Source organism: Anguilla rostrata, chromosome 8 (genome assembly GCF_018555375.3).
Source record: "Anguilla rostrata isolate EN2019 chromosome 8, ASM1855537v3, whole genome shotgun sequence".
NCBI lineage: Eukaryota > Metazoa > Chordata > Actinopteri > Anguilliformes > Anguillidae > Anguilla > Anguilla rostrata.
This window is the reverse complement of record NC_057940.1, coordinates 37,035,148-37,061,760: the sequence shown is the minus strand read 5'-3', so window position 1 is coordinate 37,061,760 and position 26,613 is coordinate 37,035,148. Positions and strand designations below refer to the sequence as shown.

Here is a 26,613-nt window from a genome sequence, read left to right as displayed (position 1 = left end):
AAAATGACATTTGTTTAAAGTAAATTTGTGGCATATCGGTTTTGTGTGTGCTGCTGGTTGGCGCGAAGCTTGTCTGCTAGCTGGAAAGAGTCACGTCTCTCACTGCCTCATGTCATACGTGTCGGTGGACTGCTGTGAAATTTCCATTTTCGGCATTTAAATGGAACTCGCGGAGGTGTTGAAACGGTCCTGCGTCTGTGGTCTCTGCGCCCGATTTCCAGCTGGCCTGCTCGGCATCGCGTTCCTCGGGCGACTGCAAGCGTTTGTGACTTCAAGGCTGACTTCGACGTGAATGTTCTAGACGGTGTGGAAGCGGACGGTGTCCGTAATGAACCAGCAGCCTTAGGAGCCGCGGTACAGTCGGAGCGCTGGGGGAAGGCCGCAGCGGCGCGCGCGTTGGCGTGTCACGCGGTGACGGTCGGAAGGGGACCCCCCGTTGTGTTTCGGGGTGCACTTGGAGGTCCGTCTGCCTCCCGTAACCCAGTGCAGGTCATGTGACACGAACTTCGGTTCATTTCATTTTTTTTTTAAATTCAAAAAGTAATCGCGCAAGTCAACGGAAAACTCGACTCTCAACTCCGGAATCGAAATGGGCGGGCAGTTCACGGAATTGTGCAGCCAATCAAATTTAAGGGACGATTAAGGCAGCCAGATTTTTTTTGTGCCTGGACGCTGGTGTTAACGTCCTTCAGTTGAGCCTTCAGTTCCCCCTCCTTTTGGTACATAAAGGCCTCATCTATAGAGGCCTCCCTTCACCTCTCCCTGCAGTCCTCCCTGTGCGGCTCCTCTGGGAGGCCCAGTCTCCTCTGGGAGGCTGTGTGAACTAGGAGCCCCAGAGCCTCCAGCTCCAGCTCCAGCTCCGGCTCCGGCTCCGCCTCCCGCTCCGGCTCCAGCTCCAGCTCCAGCTCCCGCTCCGGCTCCAGCTCCAGCTCCAGCTCCGGCTCCAGCTCCGGCTCCGGCTCCAGCTCCAGCTCCAGCTCCAGCTCCAGCTCCAGCTCCGGCTCCTGCCGCAGGACTGCCAAACTGTGTCATCTGTAATTATTTGTCTCGCTGGGCGATTTCCCAGAACGGTTTATAATGGGCTCAGTGAATCACGGCGCGCCGCCGCCGCGCGGCGCGGGGGACGCTAGCAGCTCCCGGGCGCTCTCCTCCAGAGCCGTCTTTGACCCCCGACCCCGCCCAGGACACGGCGAAGGGCTTTTTTTTTTTTCTAATGTTGATGAAGCGAAGTGATGGAGCGCGCTGTTGACTCAGCTCAGGAAGCGCACTTATCCGGCTAAATGGGCTATAAAACGCGGCAGCAGAATCTATTTGGGGTCCTGGTGAGGATCTCTGGCTGCTGCTATCGGCGCTCGGCGCTGTAGCTGTGGAATGCTCCGCCCGCAGCCCGGCAGGTGGCCAATGAGGGAGACCGGAGTGCGGCCGGGAGCCTTTCCGGAAGATTCCGTCTCAGGACGGAACTGTGTCTGCTCGGAGGCCACTGGTCCCCTTCCTCGCTCGCTCACTCTCCCTCTCTCTCTCTCTCAGGAGCTGTCCCAGGACTCCTTCAGCTCGCAGTCCAGTGCTCCGCCTTCCAGCCAGCCCATGGCTTCCAGCAAGAGCGGCCCTGAGGACGGGCTGCAGGGCCGGCCTTCCAGCCTCCCTGTGAGTGCCCCCGCCGCCTCCTCATACACCCCCCCCCCCAAAGCATACACCTCACACCTCATACCTCCCGCTCACTGAGCATACGCCTCCTTACAGCTCCTCATACCTCCTCCCCCCTAAGTATACGCCTCCTTACACCCCCCCCTGAGCGTACACCTCCTTATGTGTTTCCCCCAAGCATACACCTCCCCACACCTCCTTTTTTTACCTCCCCCTGAGCATACACCTCTACTATAACTCCCTGAACCACCTCCTTATAACTCCCCACCGAGCACACACCTCCTGTTAGCTCCCCACCCAGGACGCCTCTTCTCCTACGGCCCATCACACGCTCCCTCAGTCTTCCGCCGTGCGCTCTGTCCGAGGCTGCTGCTCCTCACCGCCCCCGGTGGAGCGGAGGACTCCGCCTTACGCAGTGAGGTGGGGGAGGCCTTGCGAACCAAACACCCCCCACCCCCCCGCCCCACCACCCCCCACCCGCGGTCTGCGCCCGGACGCTCCGGCCCCGATGCCGGGCTGCTGGGACCGGGTCTTTAGGCGGATACGCCACACGGGACCCATAAGCGGCCGCTAATGGCGGCGCTTCTGGAGCTGTGTTAGCAGGTCATCAGACAGGGCATCCTTCATTCACAAGCAGCGGCGGCAGGGAGGGGAGTTTCCCCTCAGGGCCGTTTGCTCTTTATTTATTTGCCGCTGTTGTGCAACCGTTGGTAGGACTAAGCAAACACTGCATTAAAGATAACGTGTACGTTTGAGCACGGACAATAGAGCATAAGACAATTACTGGAAACTTCCGATGTTCAAAGTGTGATCCTCAGCACACACACCGGTCTGACGTTAAAGGTTTAAAAGCCGCTGTGCGCGTATAAACCGCCGCAACACAATTTAACTGCTATAAATACATGGAGCCGATCTCCAGAGCGGGGCTCGGTAATGCAGGAAGTGCCGCTGGAGCGCTGGGCTGCTGCGGGTAGTGGCTCAGGCTGGGCGTGGTCCAGACGGCTCTGGGTCGGCTGTGATTGGCTGCGAGGGAGATTAGTCTGGTCATGTGACGCCCCCCCCTCCCCTCCCCCGGCGCCGCGGGAAGCTTTCCGCGCAGATGAGTCTCTCTCTCCCAGCCTCGGCTAGGCCCAGAAAAACCAGCCGGACAGGTTCCGCAGACAGTGTGCAGCTTTGTGTGTTCTACAAACACACCCTGCGCAGTCAGCTCTGCAGCTCTCTCACACACGCACACACACACACACACCCTCCGAATACAGTCAGCAGCTACAGAGTAGACTCTCTCTCACACACGCACACACACACCCTCCGAATACAGTCAGCAGCTACAGAGTAGACTCTCTCACACACTTACACACCCTCCGAATACAGTCAGCAGCTACGGAGTAGACTCTCTCACACACTTACACACCCTCCGAATACAGTCAGCAGCTACAGAGTAGACTCTCTCACACACTTACACACCCTCCGAATACAGTCAGCAGCTACAGAGTAGACTCTCTCACACACTTACACACCCTCCGAATACAGTCAGCAGCTACGGAGTAGACTCTCTCACACACGCACACACACACCCTCCGAATACAGTCAGCAGCTACGGAGTAGACTCTCTCACACGTACACACACACACACACACACACCCTCCGAATACAGTCAGCAGCTACAGAGTAGACTCTCTCACACACACACACACACACACACACACACACACACACACCTTTAATACAGTCAGCAGCTACGGAGTAGACTCTCTCACACACTTACACACACACACACACACACACACACACACACACTCCGAATACAGTCAGCAGCTACAGAGTAGACTCTCTCACACACGTACACACACACACACACACACACACTCCGAATACAGTCAGCAGCTACAGAGCTGCTACAGAGTCTCTCTGTCAGACCCCACCCCATCTCTCCCTCAGACCCCGCCTTGTCTCTACCCCAAACCCCGCCTTGTCTCTCCCTCAGACTCCGACCCTTCTCCCCCCAGACCCCGCCCCGTCTCTCCCCCAAACCCCTCCCCGTCTCTCCATCAGACCCCGCCCCGTCTCCCCCAGGCCCGCCCCAGACCCGTGCAGCGCAGCGCGTTTGGTGCTGAGCGCACAGGCAGCGCAGTCAGACTGCTGAGCCTGACACATTTCATCTCCCGAGCCTTGCCTTCCCCCCCTCCTCCTGCTTCTCTCTCTCTCTCTCTCTCTCTCTGTGCCTCTGCCTAGCTCCCTCCCTCCCCCTCTCCTTCTGCTTCTCTCACACTCCTTTTTCTCTCTTTCTCTCTGTGTTCCTCCCTTCTCCCCGACTCCCTCTCTCCTCTCACTCCTTCCTCCCTGCTCTCTCTGCCTGCTTTCTCTCCTCTGCTCTCCCTTTCTCTCTCTTCCTCTCGTCTCTCTGTGTAAATCAGCTTTCACAGCCCTGTGCAGCGCGACCTTGTTTTGCGAAGCTGCAGTATTGCAGTATTCAGAGTCCGGGGCCGGTTTCCTGTTACTATTCTGGTCTCCGGGCCTGTTCTTCCTGTGCGCGTGTCTTATTCAGATTCCGGGGCCTGCCTGCCTGCCTGCCTGCCTGCCTCCCTCCCACTTTCCACTTCTGCTTGCTTGCTCATTCCCCTCCCTCCCTCCCTCTCGCTCGCTCGCTCGCTCGCTCTTTCCTTCTCCCCGCTCGGCGGCTGTTGAAAGCGGAATTCGGACGGGCCGTCGGCAGGAAGGCTGGCGGGTTCGCGGAGCCGGGTTTCGCGGGGAGAGGAATTTTCTCTCAGGGTCGTGATTGAGCGGGAACCCCGCCCACCTCGCTGAGCCCCACACAAAGGCTGAGGGGGGGGGCGGGGGGGGGTTGGGGGGGAGTGCTGCAGCACTGCCTGCCTGCGCACGCTTCTCTACAGCGTTCCCCTGCCGCCCCTCCCACCGCCCCGCCGTCCCGTTCCAAACGCAGCGCCTGTCAGTGACACCGCGCTCCTCAGCGGCTCTCCTGCTCCTCTCCGGATGTGTAGCGGGGGGAGGGGGGGGTGGGTTTAGGACAGGTGCCCTCCCCTCCCCCCCAGGGGGCCTTGCTATTGTGAGGCAAACAGACGGCCCACACACAGGCTCAAACACAGGCTCATACACACACTTACACACAGCCTCACACAGTCCCTCAGCTTCTTCCCATTTGCAGTTGAGTTTGACTTGGTCCTGTCTTCTGCTGTTAGTTATTGATTTAACGGAAAATAGATTCTTAGCTACCTGAAATGGCTAAAAACGTGCCCTTTGCGAGCACGCCTGCATTTGAAACTTTGCAATTTTCCTACAATTTTATAAACTTGGTGCGATGATGTCATCGGCGCCAGCGAGTGACCAAGCAGGCCGTTCCTCCAGAACCTAGCCCGTGGGGCGGAGGGAAGCGTCCTGGGCGCGCTCGCTTCCGTCTTCCAGAAATCTGGGAGCCGCCACGCCCCGTCCCGCATCAGAACGTGACCCACAGAACTTAACCCTGAATGGGATGGTCCTGAAACAGAATGGTGCTGAAATGGGAGGGTCCACTGTGAACCAGACCCAGTGACTGGGCAGAAGGTTTTGGTGAAGTGGCTGTTGGGGATTGTAGTCTTTGTGAGGGGGATCTGCCTGCGTGTCACCAGCTCTGCATGCTCGTGTGAGAGATTTGTATGTTTATATGTGTGTGCGTGTGTGTGAGGGATTGTGTGTGCCTTTGTGTGTCTGTGAGCGTGTTTATGATGCGTGTGTGTGATGCGGGTGGGTGTGTGTACACGTGTGTGTGTTTGTGTATGTGTGTGTAAGTGAGCGTGTGTGTTGCATGTGAGTGTTTGTGTGTGCGAGAGCATGAATGCATGCGTGTTTCTGTGTGTGAGTGTGTGAGCGTGTGTGTTGCATGTATGTGAGCGTTAATGCATGTGTGTGTGTGTGTGACCGTGTGTGTGTGTGACCATGTGTGTGTGTGTGTGTGTGTGTGTGTGTGTGACCGTGTGTGTGTGTGACCGTGTGTGTGTGTGTGTGACCGTGTGTGTGTGTGACCGTGTGTGTGTGTGTGTGTGACCGTGTGTGTGTGTGTGTGTGTGTGTGACCGTGTGTGTGTGTGACCGTGTGTGTGTGCGTGAGAGAGAGAGCGCACTGCTGCAGGAGCACACACACTGTGGAGCAGTGCTGCTGAGCTGTGGGGCCCTGCCTCTCCTCTCTCCAGTGTGGGACAGGAGTGCCCCCTTATGGCCGAACGCGGCTCTGCACTCAGGCAGCTCGGGCCCCGCAGACCTGCTCTCCCTCTCACCTGCGCCTCTCTCGCCCCCACCCGAGCGGCGCCTCTGCCCGCGGGCCCTGTAAAGAGCGCCACCCCGCCAGCGCTTCAGGCCCGCCGCCGGCCCGCCGGCCGCCAGCGCCCCGCCCCCCCCCCCGTGCAGGAGGAGGTGTGAAAGCTTTATTTACTCCACAGCCCTGGGGGTGACGCTCTGTGAAAGGCCGACGGCTGGAGAGTGTGGAACTGTGGCAGCGCTGCCCGTTTGTCACGGGGAGGGTGTGAGACACGCTGGGAGGGAGGGAGGGAGGGAGGGAGGGAGGTGTGGGGGAAGGAACTTGCTGTTTGCTCTGTGGTGGACAGAGTGGTGAACCTCTACGTGCGCAGACGTGGGCTTGCAGGGTCAAGGAAACGCTGCTTTTTGTGTAATGCCCGTCCCGACACTGGCCTCCCCCCCCCCCCGCTCTGTCCGCTGCCACCGTGAGCGCAGCCCGACTCATGGTCCCGGGACAGAGGCTCGCCCCTCGGGGATAGCGCTGGCCCGTCTGCATTGGGGACATCACGCGAGCCGTCGTGGCAGCTGGGCGCGCTGCTCTGCAGTTTTATGTCAGCGCGTGCGTGCGCTGTGATCCAGGTCCTGTATGCGAGAGCGTACCCGGCTACCTCGTTAGCGTCCCTAGCGGCGCCGTTTGACCTTTGACCCCGCGGCTCAGAGCCGCTCCGCACTTCCTGCAACAATGACAGCGGGGCCCTTCAGACAGCGGCGTGACCCCACGGGCCCCGGGGGGGGAGGGGGAGGGGGAGGGGTCCGCTCGCATCTGATGTGTCAGCACGTGCGGAGCTAAACCTCCGTAACCATGGCAACCCCCGGAGACGCATGGCTGTTGTCTCCCCTCCTCCCACGAGGAGATGAATGAGCGCGTGTGTGAGATTACACAGCAGGAAGCGGCGGGGGGGGGTGGGGAGGGAGGGCTGCCAGAGCCAGGCGGCCAGGTCGCGTGGAAATCCTGACCCTTATCCCTCCCTCTCTCTCTCTCTCTCTCGCTCTTTTTCAAAGATCCCGCTCTCCTTTTTCCCCCACCTTTATTCGGGGGACTGGCGTTTCGGTGATTCAGGCCTGCTTTAGCAGCCTGATGGAAGCTGTGTCCTGTGCAGTCAAAGTGCTCTATGACGCGCAGGCTGGAGAACAGCCTTTCACGGGAAAGGAAGACCGCGTCCGTAGGAAAGGGGAGGAGAAAATGTGAATCGAATACGGCGAAGTAGAAACCGCACGGGAGGCAGTTCGCCAGGCGGCGTGGTGTTGACGCGCCGTCCGCCATTTTGTGCCGGACCGCCGCGCGCCGCGTCGCCTGCTCTCCCGCCTTGGCCTCCCCTCGCGTCGGGGTCCGGGGTTTCTGGGAGTCCGGCGGCAGCGGGAACGCGGCCCCCTGTCCCGAGAATTCGGGGAGCGCTAAATTTGTCTCGGGTCCTGCGGGGTCTTGCATCCTTGTTCTGAGCCAGAAAACAGGAAGACGTGTCTGTTCTCATTCGGTTTTGCCAAAGCTTGATGCGTCTGGTTTTGTCACCAAGTTCAATGTTTTTTAATGTAGATTTTTTTGAAAGTAGACTAAGCTGGTGTTTTGGAGCGAGCAGTTTGAGCATCTCTGGGCATAACCGGTGGCTCTGAAGCCCCCCCCCCCCCGGCTCTATGCTGTGATGAGAGGTCTGTATTTGGTGAAAGGTCTAGCTGCCTCAGATATAATTACATTTCCTGGGGAGCTTGTGCAGTCAGCAGAACAGGCCCTGGTGCTGCTGTGCAATATTGAGCTGTGAAGAATCGATGACTGCAGAGTACGTGCTGGGACAGCGGTGTGTGTGTGTGTGTGTGTGTGTGTGTGTGTGTGTGTGTGTGTGTGTGTGCGCGTGTGTGTGGGGAGTCGTGACAGACAGGTTGAGTCACTGCAGGTTTGAAATGAGAGCCCCGCCCTGGCCCTGATGCAGCGAGGCTTGCTCTGCTGTGTTCTGCTCTGCTGTGTTCTGCTCTGCTGTGTTCTGCTCTGCTCTCCTCTGTGCTGTTTTGTGCTGCTCTGCTCGTGCTGTTGTGTGCTGCTCTCTGCTCTGTGCTGCTCTGCTCTCTGCTCTGTGTTCTGCTGCTCTGCTCTGTGCTGCTCTGCTCTGTGCTGCTCTCTGCTCTGTGCTGCTCTGCTCTCTGCTGCTCTGCGCTGTTCTGCTCTGCTCATGCTGTTCTGTGCTGCTCTACTCTGCTGTTCTGTGCTACTCTCTGCTCTGTGCTGCTCTCTGTTCTGTTCTGTGGTGCTCTGCTCTGTGTTCTGCTGCTCTGTGCTGCTCTGCTTTATGCTGCTCCTTACTGCTCTCTGCTCTGTGCTGCACTGCTCTGTACTGCTCTCTGCTCTGTGCTGCTCTGCTTTATGCTGCTCTGTACTGCTCTCTGCTCTGTGCTGCACTGCTCTGTACTGCTCTCTGCTCTGTGCTGCTCTGCTTTATGCTGCTCTGTACTGCTCTCTGCTCTGTGCTGCTCTGCTTTATGCTGCTCAGTACTGCTCTCTGCTCTGTGCTGCACTGCTCTGTACTGCTCTCTGCTCTGTGCTGCTCTGTGTTCTGCTGCCCTGTGCTGCTCTGCTCATGCTGCTCTGTACTGCTCTCTGCTCTATGCTGCTCTACTCATGCTGCTCTGTACTGCTCTCTGCTCTGTGCTGCTCTGCTTTCGCTGCTCTGTGCTGCTCTGCTTCTTGCTGCTCTGTAGCTGCTGCCTGTGCTGCTCTGCTTTATGCTGCTCTGTACTGCTCTCTGCTCTGTGCTGCTCATGCTTTATGCTGCTCTGTACTGCTCTCTGCTCTGTGCTGCACTGCTCTGTACTGCTCTCTGCTCTGTGCTGCTCTGTGTTCTGCTGCCCTGTGCTGCTCTGCTCATGCTGCTCTGTACTGCTCTCTGCTCTGTGCTGCTCTGCTCAGCTGGGCTGGCTGGCGGCTCTTCCGCTGTGTAAGGGGCTGGCAGCGGGACAGGGGAAGTGTGAATGGGGCTGCGCTCCCTGTCCCCCTGCTGGCCCTCCCTCTGGGGTTTCCTCCTCAGGTCACATCCCAAAAATAGCAGCTCCAGCCCCAGGGCCGCTGCCAGCCTCTGGCAAGAGTTTCCCTGGGAGTAGCTGGCCTCTGTCCAGCAGCGCGCACACACACACCACACGCACACATACGCGCACACATACGCACACACACACACACACACACCACCATACACTACGGACAATACGCACACACACACACACACCTACACATACACTACACAACGCACACACACACACACACGCAACACATACACATACGCGCACACATACGCACACACACACACACGCATACACATACACTACACACACACGCATACACATACACATACGCGCACACATACGCACACACACACATACGCACACACACGCATACACATACACATACGCACACACACATACGCACACACACGCAGACATACACACAGACACAGACACACACACAGACATACACACGTGCATACACACATGCACACACACGCACACGCACGCACACACACCACACCACAATCATACCGCAACACACACTCACACACACGCACACACACACACACACACACACACACGATACACACGTGCATACACACATGCACACACACGCACACACACACACACACACACACACACACTCAGAAACCTCATAACATGCTTGCTTGTGAATACACACGTGTGTGTGCTCACGGCAGCCGTTCAGCCCTGCATAGCCGCTCAGCCCTCTGATTGCGCTGCACGTGTCTGCAGCCGAGCTTCGGCTCACATAAGGAACAAATACGAGGCTTAATCTGCTCCAGCACTTCCGGAAACTTCCTGTTTTTTTTAAAATCCCGAGTTGTTAAAGAAAAGAAAACATTTCTTGCTTCCAGAATAAAACCGCTCCGACTTCTTGAGTTTCTGAACGTTTCTGCCAACTTCATTTGCTCCTAACCACGCTTTTTTTTAAGAGCGTCCAACTTTCTGTGCGGAACAGAAGAGGACAAGCTGAGTGCAGAGATTTGCAGTTTGCTTGGCAGTGAAATGGTTCTCAAGGCTCAGTATTCGATGTTTTCGTATTTCTACTCCCGGTCAAGTGCGTTTCAGTCTCATTTCAGAGCAGGCGTTTCTCTGTCTGTCACGGTTTTATTGTTCTGTGCAAGGCCCTTCAAAACATGCACATGTATGTACAGGCTCCTGTGGTAAATAATGTCTCCCTCTCTCTCCCTCTCTACCCTTCTCTCTCCCTCCCTCTCTCCCTCTCTCTCCCCCTCCCTCTCTCTCTCTCTACCCCTCTCTCCCCCCTCTCTCTCCCTCTCTCTCCCCCCTCTCTCTCTCTCTCCCTCTCCGTCTCCCTCTCTCTCTCTCTCTCCCTCTCTCTCTCTCTCAGGATCTGTCGGGCTCTATCGATGACCTGCCCACGGGCACAGAGGGCGCTCTGAGCCCGGGCGTGAGCACCTCGGGCGTGTCCAGCAGCCAGGGCGAGCAGAGCAACCCGGCGCAGTCGCCCTTCTCGCCCCACACCTCGCCCCACCTCCCGGGCATCCGCGGGCCCTCGCCCTCGCCCGTGGGGTCCCCCGCCAGCGTCACGCAGTCCCGCTCGGGCCCGCTGTCCCCCAACGCCGTGCCAGGTGGGCCCCCAACGCACACACACGTGGCTGTGTTGAAATGAAGCTACCTCTAGACCGTGGGGAGATTCCCATTATCAGATTTGAAACAGAATGAAATTGTGGTCATCACTTTAACTGCTCAGAGGTTATTTATGCTGTTGAAAAAATGCTTATCTTCATAATTAGGGAGACAGAAGTAGCTGTGATTATGGCCTGATAACACAAAGTCAAACATCAAGAAAAATATCTCACCACAGCCAAATAACTAATAAGGTGTATTAATCAACGGTGCTGATTGCACCGCTCTGTTACACCACTTCCCTCTCAAAAGGAGCACGTTTTTAAAACCCGATTGTTTTATCGAAAGCCGCTGGGATCACTTCACTAAGTTTGTGAAATGCATTTATTGCAAGCATGTTTATTGACGAAACAATTAAGAAGAGATGCACTGCGTAGCTGCGCGGTTGCGTTCCTGTTTGTAAGGCTAATCGGTCTTTCACGGACATTCATTTTTGCTCCTTACGGACGGGCTGCCGTAGCTTAAGCTGCCAGCGGGTTAGCTGGCCAACTCTAAATAAACGTCTAAACGTCTATCAGATAAATTATGGGGCCACTGAGTTTGCCTACGCAGCTCAGAACGGTGGATGGTGAAAGCACCGCCCCCTGCTGGCCGAGGGCGTTAGCATGGCTGTGATTGGCTGGCCTCCCTTAGCTCTGGAAAGGCCTGGAGCCCCGAGGCTGGCCTCCCTTAGCTCTGGAAAGGCCTGGAGCTGCACGCAGCCCTTTGGCCTCAGTTCACCCCAGCTGCAGGTCTGACGGTCGGGCGCCTCCCTTCTGTCTCCCAGGAAACCAGATGCCCCCCAGGCCCCCGAGCGTGCAGTCGGACGGAGTCCTGCACACGTCCATGAGCCAGTCCGCCATGGGCCAGGACCGAGGTGAGCTCTCTGCCCCGCCCGCGAGTGTCCCGGGAGCCTCTGCTCCCAGCGCACTGCTCTCCTAGATCCACCTGCTTCTTTCATGTTTTCTAACAAATGTACCTTGGAAGCAAATAACTGCTGAAGCAAATGAAATTTTGTCCAGCTCTCTCGGTCTCGCAGAATGGTTGTTCCAGTAGCCCTACTATTTCACTGAAGCTGGAATGGAGCCTAGATCATTGGACACATCTCTCTTTCTCTCTCTCTCTCTCCTCCCCTCCCTGCAGTGTTCATGCGTAACCCTCAGATGACCCCGTACGGCTCCCCCCAGCCTGGCTCCGCCTTATCTCCTCGCCAGTCCTCAGGAGGCCAGATGCATGCTGGGATGGGGCCTTATCAGCAGAACAACTCCATGGGCAACTACGGGCCCCAGGCCGGCCAGTACGGGCCCCAAGGTGAGCTCGGCGGGCCCCGGTGCCGCGGCTCTGGAGCGGCTTCAGAAGCAGCTCTGTTTACGCCCGGAGCTCCTTCAGAGGGCCTCCACCTCTTTCCCGGCTGCTTCGCCGTTTCAGACGAAGCCTTTCAACTAGAAGTCTTTGAAGCTCACAGTTAATATGAGCGTGTCTACATCGATATGCGCATGTGGTGTGTCTCTATATGCATACGTGTCATATAAACACACGTGTATGTAAGAGACTAAGTATTTCCTTAAAGGTCTAGTTAAAACGTCTGTCTGCCATCCAAGCAGTCAGTTTAAATACTGCTCTAGTGTTTTGGCGTACTTGCACACATTAGGCTGTTTTAATTGGTGTAAATGAAAATGAATGGATTGAGTGGTGTAATGGAGGGTGATGTGGAGAAGGGTGTGGTGTAATGGAGGGTGATGTGGAGAAGGCTGTGGTGTAATGGATGGTGACAGAGGGGGGTGTGGTGTAATGGAGGGTGATGTGGAGAAGGGTGTGGTGGTGTGGTGTAATGGATGGTGATGTGGGGAAGGGAGTGGTGTAATGGAGGGTGATGTGGAGAAGGGTGTGGTGTAATGGATGGTGACGGAGGGGGGTGTGGTGTAATGGAGGGTGATGTGGAGAAGGGTGTGGTGTAATGGATGGTGACGGAGGGGGGTGTGGTGTAATGGAGGGTGATGTGGAGAAGGGTGTGGTTGATGGGTTTTGGGCTGTCCTCACTGGTTAACCTGCCCTCTCCCTCCTGCAGGGTACCCCCGGCAGCCCAGCTACAGCAGCATGCCCAACGCCAGCTACCCCGGGCCGGGCATGGCCGGCGCCATGAACCCCATGTCCGGGCAGGCAGGGGGGCCGCCGTACTCCGGGATGCCCCCGGGCCGGATGGGGCCCGGTCAGATGGGCGCGCGCCCCTACGGGCCCAACATGGGCCCCAACATGGGGCCGAACATGGGCCCCAACATGGGCAACATGCCCCCTCAGGTGGGCTCGGGGATGTGCCCTCCCCCGGGCAGCATGAGCAGGAAGGCCCAGGAGGCCGCCGCCGCCGCCATGCAGCACGCCTCCACCAACTCCATGCACAGCAGGTACTGCGCCCCGCCCCCTCGCTCCCGCTTCCCCCTCGCTCCGCCTCCACGTCTGCGTCTGTCTCTGCGTCTGTCTGTGCAGTCCTCCCCAGTCCCTGTGTCTGAGTTAGCCCGTGTCTGTTTGCGTTAGCCCCTGTGTCTGTGATTTTTCGTGTTCACGTTAGTCACTGTGTCTGTGATTGCTCCTGTGTCTGTGTTATCCATGCCTTTATGGTTCTCCGTTTCTGTGGCTCTGGCTGTTCCTCTGACTTAGGAGTCTTCCTTTGTCTGTGATCTTCTCTTTGGTATTTGTAGTCCTCAGCTGTGTGTGTGGTTTTCCTGCGATGCTCCCCCCGGCTGTAACTCTCCTCGGCTCTCTCCTGCCTTAAAGGTGGATCGGCAGCGGCCAGGCTAGACCAGGCCAGCAGAGACAGGAAGTGATGTAGTGAGTGAGTCAGAGGAAGGGCAGGAGAACGCAGGGCTGAGGTAGATGTGCAGAGCAGAGGAAGCAGAGCTGGTCAGGCCTCAGAGACTGAAGGTGTGCTGTAGGACTAGGCCGGTCTGAGACCCTGAAAATCACCTCTAACGCTGGCCGTGGCTTTATGATGGAGAGGGTCTCTCGTGCCCCTCAGGCCTCCTGGGTACCCGATGGCGCAGGGCATGATGGGAGCTGGCGCCCCCTATGCGCCAACCATGAACAGCATGCCAGGCATGATGACCCCGCAGGGAGGGCCTTACCCCATGGCCAACAACACTGCGGGTGAGTACTGACTTAGCCTGGCCACCGCTGCGTGGACCACACACACACACACACACACACACACACACACACACACACACACGCAGGCACATCCCCGCACACACACACACACACACACACACACACACACACACGCAGGCACATCCCCGCACGTGCACATACAGACACGATCACACACGCATGCACACAGGCACACACCCACACACACATATACACACGTTCATTACATAATGTCATTTTTTCTATATATATATATATACATTATAGACGTGTGTATTATTATTATTTTTGGCTGTTAACATTTGATGTATTCATTAGTTTCCCTGGTTACAGTAATTCTGCTGATATGCATATTTATGAGAACTGAAGGCCACTGAGAATCTACTGAAGCCAGTAAAATAATGGCTGATATCCACTTCCGTCGCTCCTGTTCATCCCCCCGTCCCTCTCCCGTCCTCTCTCTGTCCCAGGCATGTGTCCGGGTCCAGAGTTCGCCCAGGACGTGAAATTAAACCTGGCCCAAAAGATGAACAACAAAACAGACGGGACCCCCAAACCCGAATCCAAAAAGGTACGTCCGGTCGCTTCAATGCCCTGGAAGTAGTAGCGACCGCCGCGGGGGTCACAGTGCGACCCGGTCGGCGCGCTCTGCGTCAGCACCAGCGCGTGCATCAGATTAACCCAGAGTCCCCGGACTAACCCCGCCTCCCCGCCTCCCTCCCTTCCTTCCACAGAAGTCCAACTCTTCCACCACCACCAACGAGAAGATCACGCGCCTGTACGAGCTGGGCCCCGAGCCGGAGAGGAAGATGTGGGTGGACCGCTACCTGGCCTTCGCCGAGGAGAAAGCCATGGGCATGACCAACCTGCCCGCCGTGGGCCGCAAGCCGCTCGACCTCTTCCGCCTCTACGTGTCCGTCAAGGAGATCGGCGGCCTCACGCAGGTGGGCTGGGCCAATCGCAGGCCTCCGCGTCAGAATATTTAGATTTCCTTTCTTTACATTTCGATTGTGTGTCGTGACAAGGTGGGTTTATTCATACCTTAAGCATGACATTAAAGATTAAAGCACTTAAAATTATAAAGATACGGTGGCCATAACAGGCCAATTTTCCCGGAAAACCAGCTTGTGCCTGAAATTGTATGAGTAGCCATGCGATAGGCCCCCTCCCACATGGGGGCGGGGTCTCGCGGGCTTGTCAGTGCTACACTGTTTCAGGCCCATATGAGGGCTACATTGTTAACCGCAGAAGGCATAATTACTGGAGGAAGTCTGACACCGTGCCAAGTCGAGCAGCGACCTGCTCTCTGACTGGGATCTATTGATCCAGCCTGGTAACCCCAACGCTTGTGAAGGATGTTTTTGTGCTGTAAATGCGGACAGGGCTTTTTATCGCCTCCGCTGTCATCAGTAAAGGCTGTCAGCCCGGTCAGCCCGCCGTGAGTCGTGGGATGGGCGGGGCCTCTGGTTGTAACGCCGCGCCTCCCCCCGCCCCCCGTGTCCGCAGGTCAACAAGAACAAGAAGTGGCGGGAGCTGGCGACCAACCTGAACGTGGGCACGTCCAGCAGCGCGGCCAGCTCGCTCAAGAAGCAGTACATCCAGTGTCTGTACGCCTTCGAGTGCAAGATCGAGCGCGGCGAGGACCCGCCCCCCGACATCTTCACCACCGACGCCAAAAAGAACCAGCCCAAGATCCAGCCCCCGTCCCCGGGTCAGTGCCGCCACTCCGGCCCCAGGCTTCGGGCCTGGTCCGTCTCTGCCGCCTCCTTCCTTCCTTCCTTCTGCTGTTTCTGTGTAAATGTACCGGCCCCTGCGCTTTATGCCCTGACACGTTTCCCCGCCGCGGGCCCCGGGCGCCGGGGCTTCCTGCGGCAGAGGTGTTATTTATCTCTCCCCGCCTCCGCTCCTGTTTAGCGCCTCTGTACCGCGCGGCGGAAGGCGCGGTGCTAATGTGCTCGTTTGCCGCCGCTAACGGGCGCCGCCGCCGCTGGGCGTGTGAAACGGCTCCGCGCGGCTAACGGGAAAGCGCCGCGCGCCGCTTGGGCTCCGTGTGACGGCGACGGCGCCTCGGTGGTACTGGGCTTAGAGAGTCCTTGGTGCGGGTTTATGGTCCACCTGTGGTGTTTCTGCCTCCATTTTTTGATTTAGTCACGGTCTCTTAGTCTTTTGACTAAAATGCATTTTAGTTTTAGTCATGCTTTAGTTATACGATCTTCATTAATTTTAGTCAAGACAAAAATGACTAAAATCATATTTTAGTCAATTAAAAAAAAAATTTAGTCACATTTTAGTCCTTAATTTTTTAGATTTTAGAACTTAATTTTTTGTCGCATTTAATGCCCTGCCTCCAGTAAATGCCATGGCTATAAAATACTTTATACGTAACATGCTCAGAGATTTGTCTACTACGTCAGTAGTGGCATTGCATGTCCCTTTTACATGAGTGAACATGCATCTGCATGCAGCAATGCCCAGCTGCAGTGTGAATGTCACCGTCACAAAGCACCTTTACTTTTCTGAAGACAATAAAGGCATTAAAGAATAATATTAAACACAAATTAGTTTTTTTCAAAAAGCCACAGCGTTTGTTGATTGAACTTAATTATATATTATATTACAGGTAATTGGACAATTTAACTGCGGAACCTCATAGCTTTTGTTGATTAAACTTTGTTGATTTACATAAATGTAATTATATATTATATTATAGGTAATTGGACGATGTGACTGCATGCATTTGTAGTGGCATAACATTTTATTTGAACAGAAGCCATTACCGCTATCCGACCTGAGTAAACTGCATGTGTGTGTGATCTTTGCCGTGGATATTCTCCAAATGTCAGTGTAGAGAATGAAGAGTACGTGTATCCACGATCTTACATAATATTGATAAAACATGCACTTTTGCATTGCGAGTACAAAGTGTTCACATCTTTGATTTTGGCAAAGTTCGCCTTCTCCCACTGAGGGGTAGCGAAAGCGAGAGGGCGAAGCACATGGCCAATGGGATGAGCGCACAGGGTCCACACAGTCATCATGGGAGTTGTAGTATCATGTAGTATCACAACGAATAGACCGAACTATGTCAGATGCTTTTCGTAAACTACAATATTAACTTTTTTGTAGAAAATGCTGCCAAATGGTCACCGGCCAAAAGAGGCTAGTACGAGTGAACAAGTTACGCACCACTGCCAAATTCTGCACTCATTTGGCCGGTGGCAGGTGTTAATGTCAAGACCCGCTTCTTCAGAAAACTCAATTCGGTCTCATCATTTTTCTCTTCTAAAAGCCATTTATCGTCCGTTGTTTTTGACATCTCGCCACGTGGACGAAATATATAGTCATAATTTTAGTTGATGAAAACATCGCTGTGGTCCCCTTAAAGACCGTGGACGGCCTTGTGACGGGCGGGGGGGGTGGGGTCAGTGCTCGCTGCTGGCCGGGGCACTTCTGTTTGGTGAGAACGTTGGCGGCTTTGGGTCGTCTTAACTCATCGTTGTGAATGGGTGTCCTGGCTGGGTTAATTTGTCACTTTCTTCATTTCGCGGATGACATTATTCTTTGAACGATGCATTAAAATGACACGCACTTATTATATAAAATCAGTGAGCATTAGCATTAAAATTTAGATTGATTGTTTTTAAAAAGGGTTGCAGAAACAAACTAAAAGTGAGCCAAAAAAAAGAATTGCCAGTGAAGCGCTGAACGTATTCAGTCATTTTGTTTGTCTTTGCTCATGTTGTGACGGTACCTTGCTGCCTGACCTCCTTCAGCACGTCAGAGATCTTTTCCGAAACGTGAACGCGACGGGCTTATTTTATCTGACTCGTGGAGCGAAATGAATGAGTGATTAAGCCATTGGTCCGGGCGAGTCCACGCTTCCTGATTGAAGAGCCCCTCGTCTTCTCTCAGGCTTTGCGAAACTTTGAAAGCAGTCCTTCAGACGTCCTTGAATTCCACGCGGTTTGGGGGGACGTGACGCGCAGCCAGTGGAGCGGGCGGGGGGTTTCCGAGGCAACCCCCCCCCCCCCCTCGCTCCCCCCACCCCCCGCGGCGCGCCAGCGTGGGGTCGACCCGGCCCGTGAGCTGTCACGCGCGGGGCAGGGGGATCTCCGGTGATGTAACGCGTGTCCGCGGGCCAGTCCTGCCAGCGGGGTCCGGGGGGAGCGGGGAGGGGGTGGGGGGACGGGGTGGGGGGCAAGTCTGCTCACAGAAATCCCCACCGCTTTCTTCTGAGCTGAAAATGATGAATGGGAGGGGGAGGGGAGGCGTAAAGACGCCAGCACCCGCCCCCTAGCCCACCCCTCCCCCCACTCTCCACCCCCCCTTCCTCTCGCTGTCTCTCTCTCTCTCTCTCTTGGCTCAGCCCCCCTCCCTTCCCTGACGGAGGGAAATCCCTGCCCGGGAGAGGGGCGGGGCAGTTTGTGTGGAGAGCTGAAATGTGAATAAGTGTGACCTGCCATTGACCCCTGCCAGTGTGCAACTTAATGAATGGAAGGCTTGAGTCATCAGACACCACATGCTAACAGTGAGAAGTCCTGATGCGCGCGCGCTCACACACGGACACGCAGGACACACACACCACACACACACACACACACACACACACACCTGCATATACACACACACACACTGAAATGCACACACAGGACTCACACACACACACCACGCGCACACACACACACACACACACACACACACCTGCATATACAACACACACAGCCACACAGGACTCGAACACATCACCACACACACCACACCACACAACACACACAGACACACCGCACATACACACACACACACACACACACACACACACACACATGCAAAGGGCCATCAACCCGACCCCGGCCACACACAACTCACATGCAGGCTGAAACCAATGACGCAGGCTCCAATCTTATTGGTGCGCCCAGACTGGGGTGAACTAAAGGATAAGTTTTATGTGGAGATCACAGAGCTTCTCAGCATTGCCACACTGCACAATGGAGCTTTTAGGAATGCTGCTCATGTACAAATTTGGTAAACTTCAAATGGAAGATTTTTAATTATTTAAGGGTTTAAAACTTAAGTAGCTTCTTGGGTGTTAATGCTGTAATTAATGGTCTCAGAAAATGCTAATGCATTTAGCTTGTTGGGAGATTAAATGTTAGTCCAACCAAAATGCAGGTATACCCTCAGCCAGAAGGCAGATTGGTAACAATATTCCCTGAGTGAAGAAAGTAACTTGTTTTTAAACCGTATAAGCCCTTCGTTTTCAGTCAGAATACTACCATGGTCAAAAATAGCTTGAAATGGAAAATATGGCAGTAGATTAATGAGATGATGAAGAAGGAAAAAAAAAAATGAACTGCGGTCACAGTGAGGTGTGTTAAAAATGCATAGGGCTACGGAAACAAAGGGGATTATGGGAGTTGGAGTCCAAAAAACGATCCTTGCGGATTGTTTAAAAGTGCTTTGGATGATGATGATGATAATAGTAATAATGTATCATTTACATCTCTCACCCTAGAGAAAACAATAAACGTTTACTGCGCTCATTATTTAAACAGTAACTGATTAACGTCCCCGGGAGCGTTGGAGGAGCTGTTGACGCAGCGTTTAGGATTGGCAGTGCTGGGCGGCGCTGCTCATCTGGGTCTGCCAGACCGAAGCAAGGCCGTGTTCAGGCCTCGGTCTCTGCCGGCTCGTTAAGCGCACGTTCGTTAAGTTCGTTTGGCCCTGTGTGTTGGGCTGGTCCTCTCTCGGTACCGTTCTTACTTTGCGCCGCTCCTCACCCTCGTTAAATGACAGACGTGCTTCTGGTCCCTGTTCTCTCCCCCACAGCCCTCATTCATGTTGATTATGCTGAGACGTTGTTCAGTAGGAACGTTTGTTTAGAGCTGTTTCTGCGTTCTTTCCCGGCTTGCACTTCAGTGGGTTGTCATGAGTGACTCTGAGCAATGACTTGACGTGTGGTTTATTGGGAAAAGCCTGCCGCTTGCGCTTATTTTGTGGCCTATAGTTGGCCCCGTCTGTCTTTTGTTTCCGTTCCCGGTCTCTGGCAAGTTTGTGTGCCTGTCATTGTACCTGTCTATTTGTTCATGTGTGTCTCTGAGTTTGATGTGTATGCCTTTGGCTGTAGTTATATAGGTGTCCACCTGTGAGTGAATATCGGTGTGTGAGCGGGTGTCACTGTTTCTGATGTGTGCGTGAGTGTGAGCACACGTGTGTGGCTCACGGTCTCTGTCTCTGCGCTTTGTTCTCCAGCGGGATCTGGTTCTCTGCAAGGGCCCCAGACCCCCCAGTCCTCCACCGGCTCCATGGCTGAGGGGGGGGACCTGAAGCCCCCCACCCCGGCTTCCACCCCACACAGCCAGATGCCCCCCATGCCTGGGGTCAGGTATGTCCTTCATGCACTCCTCCATCTCTCTCTCTTCTTTCTTTTTCTCTTTCCCTCTTTCCCTCCACCCTTTCTCTCCCCCTCCATCTTGCTCCAGACTGTGCTGTTTGACTGTTCTGACACTCTGTCCTATCCTATAGATCCTCAGGTTCAGCCCTGTGCTGTAAGCTCTGTGCTGTAGGCCCTGTGTTCTGGTGTCCCTGCGCCCTGTGCTGTAGTTCAACTGAGATGTGGTTGCACCCCCCTCCTCCTCTCTCAGGAACAGTGTGGTGAGTCTGCAGGACCCCTTTGCTGACGGCAGTGACCCCGCCTTCCCCAGGAGGAACTCCATGACCCCCAACTCGGGCTACCAGCCCGGGATGGGCACCCCGGACACCATGGGGCGCATGGGCCCCTACGAGCCCAACAAGGACCCCTTCAGCGCCATGCGGAAAGGTGAGCGGGAGGGCGGGCTTCCTGGGTGGGTGTGGACGGGCCAGGTGGGTGGGGCCTGGTCTGGTGGGTGGGGCCGGGGTTGAGTGTGGTGGGCGGGGCCAGGTCTGGAGGGCCGCAAGGTCTCACCCCCGCCTTCGTCTCCACAGCGGGGGAGCAGTTCATGCCCCCTGGCCAGGGCTCCAGCGGCGGGATGGGGGACCAGTACAGCCGCGGGCCGCCGGGCGCCATCGGCACCATGCCGCTCGGACAGAGGCCGCAGTACCCCTACGGACCAGGCTACGACCGGAGGTAAGGCCGCCGCGCCGTGCGGGGGGGAATGGGGGGCTACTACCTCACGGGCGAACGTTCAGGCCATCGGCTCATCTGACCCGCCCTCCTCCCCCCGGCACTGTGTGCCTCTCAGGCAGGAGCCCGGGATGGGCCCGGACGGCACCATGGGCCCCGGAGCGCCGCAGCCCAACATGATGCCCTCCAGCGCCGACACGGGGATGTACTCGCCAAACCGCTGCCCCCCACAGCAACAGAGGTGAGCCCGCGGGACGGGGTACGCTAGAATGGGTTTCACTTTTAGGCTAGAGGCCGGACTTTCCCCGTCCTGTTTGCACCCCGTAACCTCACAGAGCTCTGCTGGGTTCTGCGAGCGTCGTCCGCCTCTCCCCCCCGTCCGCTGCGCGGTTCTTTCCGCCCTCCCTTCGCCCGGCGGAGAGCGTGTCATCCAGACGCTCCCGGGCTTGTCCATGAGACTGCATGAATTCACTGATTAGAGCGAGTCGTTAGGCGTCTGTCCAATATTCCCATGCTGGGTCTTCGCAGGCACGATTCCTATGGTAATCAGTACCCTGGCCAAGGAGCTCCCCCTGGTGGCCCATACCCCAATCAGCAGTCTGGAATGTACCCACAACAACAGTCTGTGAGTATCCACAGCAGCCGACCAATGAATCTGACCAGCTGGTTTTTTACCTTAAATAGCTGTTAAATACTGTCATCAAAAATAGCGTAGTTGTAAATGACTAAAGTAAAGCATGTTTGAATGTACCGCTGTGATTTACCTAATCTGATGATAACGATTAGCACATGATTAAAGTGTGGTGTTAGCATGGGGCTCTCTCTCTCTCTCTCTGCAGAACTACAAGCGGCCAGTAGATGGCGGCTACGGTCCTCCGGCGAAGCGGCACGAGGGGGAGATGTACAACGTGCCCTTCAGCGGGCAGCAGCAGGCCCCCCCGCCGACCGCCCCCCAGGCCCAGCAGGACATGTACAACCAGTACGGCGCCTACCCCAGCTCGGACCGCCGGCCCGCCGGCCCCCAGGGCCAGTTCCCCTTCCCCTTCGGGCGGGACCGGCCCCAGAGCTCCGGGGGCCACAACGCCCAGCCCGCCATGCCCCCGCAGATGATGGGCAGCCCCATGCAGTCGGCCCCCGAGGGGCCCCAGGGCGGCATGTGGCAGGGCCGCAGCGAGATGGGCTACCCGGGCTACCCCAACAGGCAGGGCCCGGGCGTGGCCGCCCAGGGGCCCGGCTACCACGGCATGAGCCGCTCCGAGGAGATGATGCCGGCCGACCAGCGCATGAACCACGAGGGCCAGTGGCCGGGCCACCTGGGCCAGCGGCAGCCGCCCTACGGGCCGGCGGGCCCGGCTCCGCCCATGACCCGCCCCCTGCAGCCCAGCTACCAGTCCCCGCAGTCCATGCAGAACCACATTCCGCAGGTGTCCAGCCCCGCCCCCATGCCCCGGCCCATGGAGAGCCGCACGTCGCCCAGCAAGTCACCCTACATGCACTCGGGCATCAAGATGCAGAAGGCGGGGCCCCCCGTGCCGGCCTCGCACATCGCCCAGGCGCCCGTGCAGTCGCCGCTCATCCGCCGCGACGTGGCCTTCCCGCCGGGCTCCGTGGAGGCCACCCAGCCCGTCCTCAAGCCCCGCCGACGCCTCACCATGAAGGACATCGGTACGGCCCCGCCCCCGCCGACCCGCGCCGACCGTCACGCACCGCCACGCGTCCTCACGCGCTGTCAGGCCTCGCGCCGCTAACGCCGCTGCCTTTCCCTTCCCTCCCGTTTCCGCAGGGGCCCCCGAGGCCTGGAGGGTGATGATGTCGCTGAAGTCGGGCCTTCTGGCCGAGAGCACCTGGGCTCTGGACACCATCAACATCCTGCTGTACGACGACAGCAGCATTTCCACCTTCAGCCTCTGCCAGGTGAGTGGCTCTGCGGGCCCGGTGAGCGCACTGCTGAATGTGTTTGGTAAATGGACTGCATTTATATAGCGCTTTTATCCAAAGCGCTTTACAATTGATGCCTCTCATTCGCCAGAGCAGTTAGGGGTTAGGTGTCTTGCTCAGGGACACTTCGACACGCCCAGGGCGGGGTTTGAACCGGCAACCCTCCGACTGCCAGACAATCGGTCTTACCTCCTGAGCTATGTCGCCCTGTTTGCGTGTCTGTGTTTCGTGCATCCTGCACTCTGCCGGTCTGTTGTGCTTACGCTTGTCCCCGGCTCCGCCCGCAGCTGCCCGGCTTCCTGGAGCTGGTGGTGGAGTACTTCCGCCGCTGCCTCATCGAGATCTTCGGCATCCTGAAGGAGTACGAGGTGGGCGACCCCGGTCAGAGGACCCTGCTGGACCCCAACGCCCTGGACCGGGCGGACGAGGACGAGCAGGACGAGCCGGAGGTGGAGGACATGGACGAGGACGAGGAGGAGGATGAGGAAGAGGACGAGGATCAGAGCGAGGGCCCCGAGCAGCAGCAGCAGCAGAGGACGCCGGCGACCGCGCCTCAGACGGCGGTGAAGAAGGAGGGCGGGGACGAGACGCAGGGCGAGAGCGGCGAGGAGAAGGCGGTGCCGAAGAAAGAGGAGGAGGAGGAGGAGGAGGAGAAGGAGGCGGGGTCAGAGCCCAGCTCGGCAGGCCCCTCCCAGGACCCGGGGACCCCCCAGGAGAAGCCCAAGCAGGCCAGCAAGTTCGACAAGCTCCCCATCAAGGTGGTGCGGAAGAAGGACCCCTTCGTGGTGGGCTGCTCCGGCAAGCTGGGCCGGCCGCAGGAGTTCGACAGCGGCCTGGTCCACTGGAGCATCGGCGGGGGGGACACCACCGAGCACATCCAGACCCACTTCGAGAGCCGGGCCGACCTGCTGCAGGCCCGCCAGCGGCCGCCCGCCGCCCCGCCCGCCCGGAAGAAGGCCCCCGCCGCCGAGGCCGAGACGGAAGGCGCCGAGAAGGCCGGCGCCGCCAACGCTGAGAAGAAGGAGGAGGAGGACGAGGAGGAGGAGAAGGCCGCCCCCCGGGCCCCCGACCCCCCGCCGCCGGAGACGGGCGCGGCGGGCGCCGGCCTCACGGCCACCGTGGACGACGTGCTGTCGGCCCGCCCGGGCTCGGTCACCGAGGAGGCGGTGCGCGGCTCGGCGGCCGACGGCTTCCAGGAGAACGGCAAGTTCCTGTTCGGCATCGGCCCGGCGGCGCAGAGCCGGCGCAACATCAAGATCCTGGAGGACGAGCCGCACAGCAAGGACGAGGCGCCGCTCAGCACGCTGTCCGACTGGCAGGACGCGCTGGCCCGCCGCTGCGTCTGCGTCTCCAACATCGTGCGCAGCCTGTCCTTCGTCCCCGGCAACGACCCCGAGATGTCCAAGCACCCGGGCCTGCTGCTGCTCCTGGGCCGCCTCATCCTGCTGCACCACCGGCACCCCGAGCGCAAGCAGGCCCCGCTCACCTACGAGAAGGAGGAGGAGGAGGAGCGGGGCGTGGCCGGCCACAGGGACGAGTGGTGGTGGGACTGCCTGGAGCTCCTGCGCGAGAACAGCCTGGTCACCCTGGCCAACATCTCGGGCCAGCTGGACCTGTCCATCTACCCCGAGAGCATCTGCCTCCCCCTGCTGGACGGGCTGCTGCACTGGGCTGTCTGCCCCTCCGCCGAGGCCCTGGACCCCTTCCCCACGCTGGGGGCCAACGGCTCGCTCTCGCCCCAGAGACTGGTCCTGGAGACCCTGAGCAAGCTGAGCATCCAGGACAACAACGTGGACCTCATCCTGGCCACGCCGCCCTTCAGCCGGCTGGAGAAGCTGTACGGCACGCTGGTGCGGCTGGTGGGCGAGCGCAAGGTGCCGGTGTGCCGCGAGATGGCCGTGGTGCTGCTGGCCAACCTGGCGCAGGGCGACAGCCTGGCGGCGCGCGCCATCGCCGTGCAGAAGGGCAGCGTGGGCAACCTGCTGGGCTTCCTGGAGGACAGCCTGGCCGCCACGCAGTTCCAGCAGAGCCAGAGCTCCCTGCTGCACCTGCAGGCGCACTTTGAGCCCACCAGCGTGGACATGATGCGGCGGGCGGCGCGCGCCCTGCACGCCATGGCCAAGGTGGAGGAGAACCACTCGGAGTTCACGCTGTACGAGTCGCGGCTACTGGACATTTCCGTGTCCCCCCTCATGAACTCGCTGGTGTCCCACGTGATCTGTGACGTACTCTACCTGATCGGCCAGTCATGACAGCCGGGGGGGACGCCTCGGCCGCTCTCCGTTCCCGCGCCCGCCGCCCCGCCCTCCCCGCCCCCGGCCCCGCCCCCTCCCGTTTTCTTTGCGCGCCCGCCGTCGCGCGCGAGTGGAGGAAGCTAAGAGCAAAACCGACTGTTTTTTGTCCTTTTTTTTTTATTTATGCAAAAAACACCTCTTGATTCCACTGTCCGACCCCCCCTTTCGCCCCTGCTTCTCACTAAAGGAAGGATCTCATGAAGGAGCGATGGATCTAAGACAAACAGGGGGGGAGGGGGTTAAAAAAACGAATGATAAAAACAAAACGACGAGAAAAGGAAGCGGGGAAAAAAGAAAACGGTGAAAACTAGCGTGGATAAAGACGAACGGATCGGGGGCGCCGGCCTTGGGGAGTGTGCTGCCTAACGGGAAGGACTTTTTTAATAAAAATGAAAAAATTAATGAAAAAAAAAACACAAAAAAAATAGAAAAACAAAAACTGTAACCAAAGTTGCTGTCTCGTTTACAGTGAGTTTGGGGGATACGTGCGCCCCCCCTCTCCTCGTGGGGGGGGGGGAGGGGCCGCACGGAGAATACAATTTTATGGTTCATATTTGGAGGCTAACCAGACTTCTGGACTCTTGTGTGGTATAATTGCTGTAACTTGGATGCTCTATATTCTGCCCTACAAGAACCAGGTTATCGGCTGTGAACAGATGTCTTTAAATGGGAGGCCCGTGCAGTAGATTGTAGGACTTTTTTCTGTACTGTACACCTTAAACAAAACTGTAACCATACTGTAATAATACTGTTTCACACTGAGAAACGCTGGCTCCGCAGCAGAATTGTAGTTTTTAAAAATGTTTTTAGTTAATGTTGAAGAGAGAAAAAAAGGCTTTCCCCCCAAAGTATTGTGGACCTACAACACCCTGACCTCTTCTCTTTAACCCTCGATTGTATGAATTGACCCTTAAAGACATCACCTCTTAGGACTGGTTCTCAACTTTAGACGCAGTCTCGGCTGCAGTGTATATATGACATTGTACATTACACTCTCTTTCGCTCTCTCGCTCCTTCTCAAAACTTCTGAAGCTCCTCACCCTTTTTATCTTTAATCATTCAAAGGTTACTACACGACTTCACTTCCATGCATCGAAGCCCCGCCCTGCATCGAGCCCCGCCCCACGATAATTTAACCCCTCCTCCCTCCCTGCGCCAGCCCCTCCCCCTCCTCCCACCCCCCTGCCGGTGAGATGCGCAGCTGGAGCTGTGTGCGCAGTCAGCTGCTGTCCCCCCCTCCACTCAGGCAGATCACGTTTTTCGTTCCCTTCAGATAAAGGTGTGGAGAACAAGACTAAAGAAAAACCTCTTCCAAGTTCGATTTCAGCTCCTTATACGACGAAACAAAAACCCAGATGAAGAAACACAAATTGAGATTTTTTTTTTTTTTCCAGTGATATGGATTCTGCATATTTGTATTTCAGACGATGTAGCTAAAAAAACTTGATGTAAATTCCTCTTTTTTTCCTTTTTTGGCTTAATGAATATCATTTATTCAGTATGAAATCTTTATACTATATGTTCCACGTGTTAAGAATAAATGTACATTAAATCTTCGTAAGACGTT

General features: G+C 56.9%; 1 protein-coding gene across 1 annotated transcript in view; it reads left to right on the top strand.

Annotated features, from left to right (window-relative positions):
• Positions 1–26,613, top strand: part of arid1ab (AT-rich interactive domain 1Ab) — a 52,905-nt gene extending 26,292 nt beyond the window's left edge. The window contains exons 4-20 of the mRNA XM_064348093.1: positions 1,528–1,644; positions 10,294–10,534; positions 11,359–11,448; positions 11,715–11,882; positions 12,640–12,973; positions 13,585–13,712; positions 14,183–14,283; positions 14,447–14,656; positions 15,219–15,423; positions 19,962–20,094; positions 20,354–20,529; positions 20,676–20,817; positions 20,933–21,055; positions 21,343–21,439; positions 21,654–22,479; positions 22,598–22,728; positions 23,040–26,613. Of these exons, the coding sequence (XP_064204163.1) occupies positions 1,528–1,644; positions 10,294–10,534; positions 11,359–11,448; positions 11,715–11,882; positions 12,640–12,973; positions 13,585–13,712; positions 14,183–14,283; positions 14,447–14,656; positions 15,219–15,423; positions 19,962–20,094; positions 20,354–20,529; positions 20,676–20,817; positions 20,933–21,055; positions 21,343–21,439; positions 21,654–22,479; positions 22,598–22,728; positions 23,040–25,004 (5,187 nt within the window). The 3' untranslated portion in view covers positions 25,005–26,613. The remainder of the gene's footprint in view (positions 1–1,527; positions 1,645–10,293; positions 10,535–11,358; positions 11,449–11,714; positions 11,883–12,639; positions 12,974–13,584; positions 13,713–14,182; positions 14,284–14,446; positions 14,657–15,218; positions 15,424–19,961; positions 20,095–20,353; positions 20,530–20,675; positions 20,818–20,932; positions 21,056–21,342; positions 21,440–21,653; positions 22,480–22,597; positions 22,729–23,039) is intronic.